A 3,418-nucleotide genomic window follows, 5' to 3' on the forward strand; every position below is an offset into this window, starting at 1 on the left:
GAACTCAATAGGGAAAACTTGTAAGTACTTTTAATAGTTTCAGGGACGGTTGTGAAAACGGAATTTCGCCCGTAACAAAAATTAAATCGTTCTAATTCACTTTCAGTTTGGCCATCCATCCTCTACCCTTCGTGATTATTGTCAAAAAGGCACAATGTGCTGAGTACATTTTTCTTCTGCCTTATGATAACTCTTTTAATCAGATATTGATGGTCCGATGATTGTCAGCTTACCTCCTGTTTAAGTCAGAGACTTTCGTTTAAATAACCGTCCCATGCATGTTATTGATTTAAAACTCAGTATTGCTAATTACGACCTGTTATTAACAACATCACTGACGAAACACGATTTATGTCGACTGTACAAAACCGAAAGATTTCCAAACGTTAGCAATTTCTAAAAAAAACACAACTAGACATCAAGCTACAACGAGCAGCTTAGAAGTATAACTGCTAAAATTGAATACGTCACTCATGAGTAAATATAAATATTTTTTGCTGTGTGGATAAGTATCGCCAGCTATTAAAGCAAAAATAACGCAATCGTGAGTAATATCTTAGACAGACTCTAAAGACGTTCTAAGTAGAGGAATTCCGACTTAACTTTTTTGGTAATGGCAAGTCCGAGTACAAAAAGCAGTTTTAGTAGTATAAGCGTGGAAACTAAGTCAATCTTTAGTATAAAAAAACGAAGGAACTACCGTCAGTGGAGAAATGAATCAGTATGAGTGCTCGTATAGGAATAATAATGACATGCCGTATATATTTATAACTCCAAAACTTGTTTACGGTAATTGTTCAGCTTACCGAGGCTTTCATCTGACTTGCACGTGCAAAGAGACCAAAAAAAGACTGGAACTAAAGTGCTTGAACTTTGACCCCGATTTGTGCGTCCATACACGAACATCTCGTCGGATGGTCAACAGCAAAGAGATGCAAGCAAAATGCGCTTTGCGAACAAGCCAAAATTCACGAGAGAAAAAAGTTTGTTTTGCAGATCTGGTTGGGCTCAAGCTCGTATTCGTAAAAAACATAACTCCAGCGAGCAGTGAAGAAAGTATATGCGAAGCTTGTGGTGAAGTTCAAGACAGTTTGGATATAAATGGCAACATTTTGCCAAAGAGGCGAATCATAAAAAGTTTGGCGCCTTGTTTTGTTGCGCCTTCGAGAAAAGACGGATTTTTGGAACGTGTGCACAGTCAGAATGTCTGCCTCGAGAACATTGCTTGTGAAAACTTCATAGTTGCCGGACTTATTCGAGTTGAAAATTTATCTTATTTTAAAGAAGTTGCAGTGCGATTCACGCTTGATGAGTGGGAGACTTTTCGTGATATCAGAGCAGATTACATGTCTTCCTGTTCCGACGGAAAAACTGACAAGTTCAGCTTCCGTATTATGGTCCCGATCGACTTCGAAGTAAATCGTTTCATGCAGTTCGCCATCCGTTATCTCGTATCGAACCAGGAGTTTTGGGATAACAACAGTTGGAAGAATTACCACGTGAAATGCATCGAGTATAGTTTTGCAAGTGACCTTTAAGAATGAGGTGAACCCTGACTGCTGGGAATTCATGATCAGCTACGCGGAAAAAAATCGGAAACCTTTCCGTAAAGTGCTTTTTTCGAATAGAAAGAGCTAATATCATAAATAAGAAAATTAACAGAGACTTTTCGTCCTTAACAAAATCGAAAGAGAGCGAAGGTGCAAGCCAATATTCAATGAATGTTTACAGTTGACTCGACAATGCTCTAACAAAAAATGAACGTCATTGTCCTTTTGAGATAAACACACACGCTTAATATTCGAATTTTAAAGATGTTGAGCGTTGTAAGCTAGAGAAGTATTCAGTAAAACTATTGAACTTGTAAATGACGGACGTCAGACGGACATTTTATACAGGGGACGAGCTGCGCAAAAAATGGCTACCCTGAAAACAATTTAAAAACCCACAATTAAAACAATCTCAGTGGCCTTGCTCGTTTGGGCCGACTTTCAAAATTCAGTATCAGTGGTGTAAAGATATTGATTTATCAGAAACTGTTTCTCTCAAGACTTTCACTTTTGACCTGTTCGTCAATACGTCTCACTGCTATTTGCTGAGTATCGACTTACAGGCGACTTAAAAAACTGTGTTGGCACGCAACGGTTTTCCTCACATGTTTCGCTAATTTCATGACGCCTGTGTACACAGGAGTTGATAACAGTCTTTTGAGCGATTTTAGGTGGGGGTGAAAAATACATTAGCAACGATTTTACTGCCACTTTGTCGCTACCACAAAAATCTCCCCCGACCCGCCATCGTAATTTTCAAAAATTTGAAAGTTTATCTAGGAACTTACAGTAGAACCTCGATATAACGAAGGGCTAAGGGACTGGCAAAGTTTGTTCACTATGCCGATGCTTCGTTAGATCGAGGTTCGTTATATCGGGGAAGGTTCCACTGTACTTAGTCTCCAGAAGAGCCGAAAATTAACTTATACTGTTATAATATCCTGAGTCACTTGGTTGACCTGTATAAATCGTATGTGTCGTACGGTACAATTGGTCCATAAAGATTCTGAAAATCGCAATAAAATCATCAGTAAACGCCAGAAAATCGCAGCGAAGATCGTGCGCAGAAAGACGACTTCATAGTATAAATAGCAGTTAAACATCACTCATAACCGTATTGCTCTTCTCCGGCTGTGCTTTGCGTTAAAATGTTGAGTAGCGTGACAAAACTCGACGTTTAAACAAGCCGAATTTAAAATCCAAATAGTTTGCACCTGTGCGAAAATATTGAACGCAGACTTTCTAAGCTGCAGGGAAAATAAAGCACTAGCTGCTCTCAGATTAGACTCATTGTATTAATGTATAATGAAAATAACTTTCGATGTAGCGTTTGAACTGAAACTTTCGAATATAAGAGCAAAGTAACTTTCAATATTCAGATTATAAAAAAAAAAACTCGGGAAAAAACAATTAATCACTTCACCTCTCCATCCCCCTCTTACCGAAAAGAAAAAAAGCATTTCATTCTCTTATTGGAAGCTTATTTAATTTATTCGAAGTAATAATATTTATTTGAAAACACATACTGATTAGCTCCTCAGGCGAAACGTCAACGATGATTGTCATTTTAAATTTTCTGTCCGTTTGACAGAATTTGTTTTCACTCCAGTTATTTTCGAGTCAAAACAATAATAGCTGTACCTCTCGGTTGACCCTGAGATGCTTGCTTTCAACACAAACTTGCCAGCCCTAATAAATTGAATATTTTTAGACTGAGCAAAAGGGCAAGATCTAGTAGAAAATTGCTCCTTTAATATTCCTCTTAATATCAACGCCTCCGAGCATAAATAACCGGAACAAAACGGTATAGAGACCGGCCTTAGATGGCTTTTTTCCCAAAATCAAGTTCAAGTCCGGTAGTCATGATA

At 38.1% G+C, this 3,418-nt stretch overlaps 1 protein-coding gene across 1 annotated transcript; it reads left to right on the plus strand.

Moving 5' to 3' along the window:
- Positions 1-899: 899 nt before the first annotated feature.
- LOC140948516 (protein phosphatase 1 regulatory subunit 3C-like) lies at positions 900-2,829 on the plus strand. Its single transcript, XM_073397761.1, has one exon. The coding sequence runs from the start codon at positions 915-917 to the stop codon at positions 1,536-1,538; it is 624 nt and encodes a 207-aa protein (XP_073253862.1). The 5' UTR covers positions 900-914; the 3' UTR covers positions 1,539-2,829.
- The last annotated feature ends 589 nt before the right edge of the window (positions 2,830-3,418 follow it).

The sequence above is a fragment of the Porites lutea genome, chromosome 9 (assembly GCF_958299795.1).
Source record: "Porites lutea chromosome 9, jaPorLute2.1, whole genome shotgun sequence".
NCBI lineage: Eukaryota > Metazoa > Cnidaria > Anthozoa > Scleractinia > Poritidae > Porites > Porites lutea.

What these genes read in the sequence shown, in the direction of transcription:
- LOC140948516 (XM_073397761.1), top strand. Translation starts at nt 915, where the DNA reads ATGGTCAACAGCAAAGAGATGCAAGCAAAATGCGCTTTGCGAACAAGC.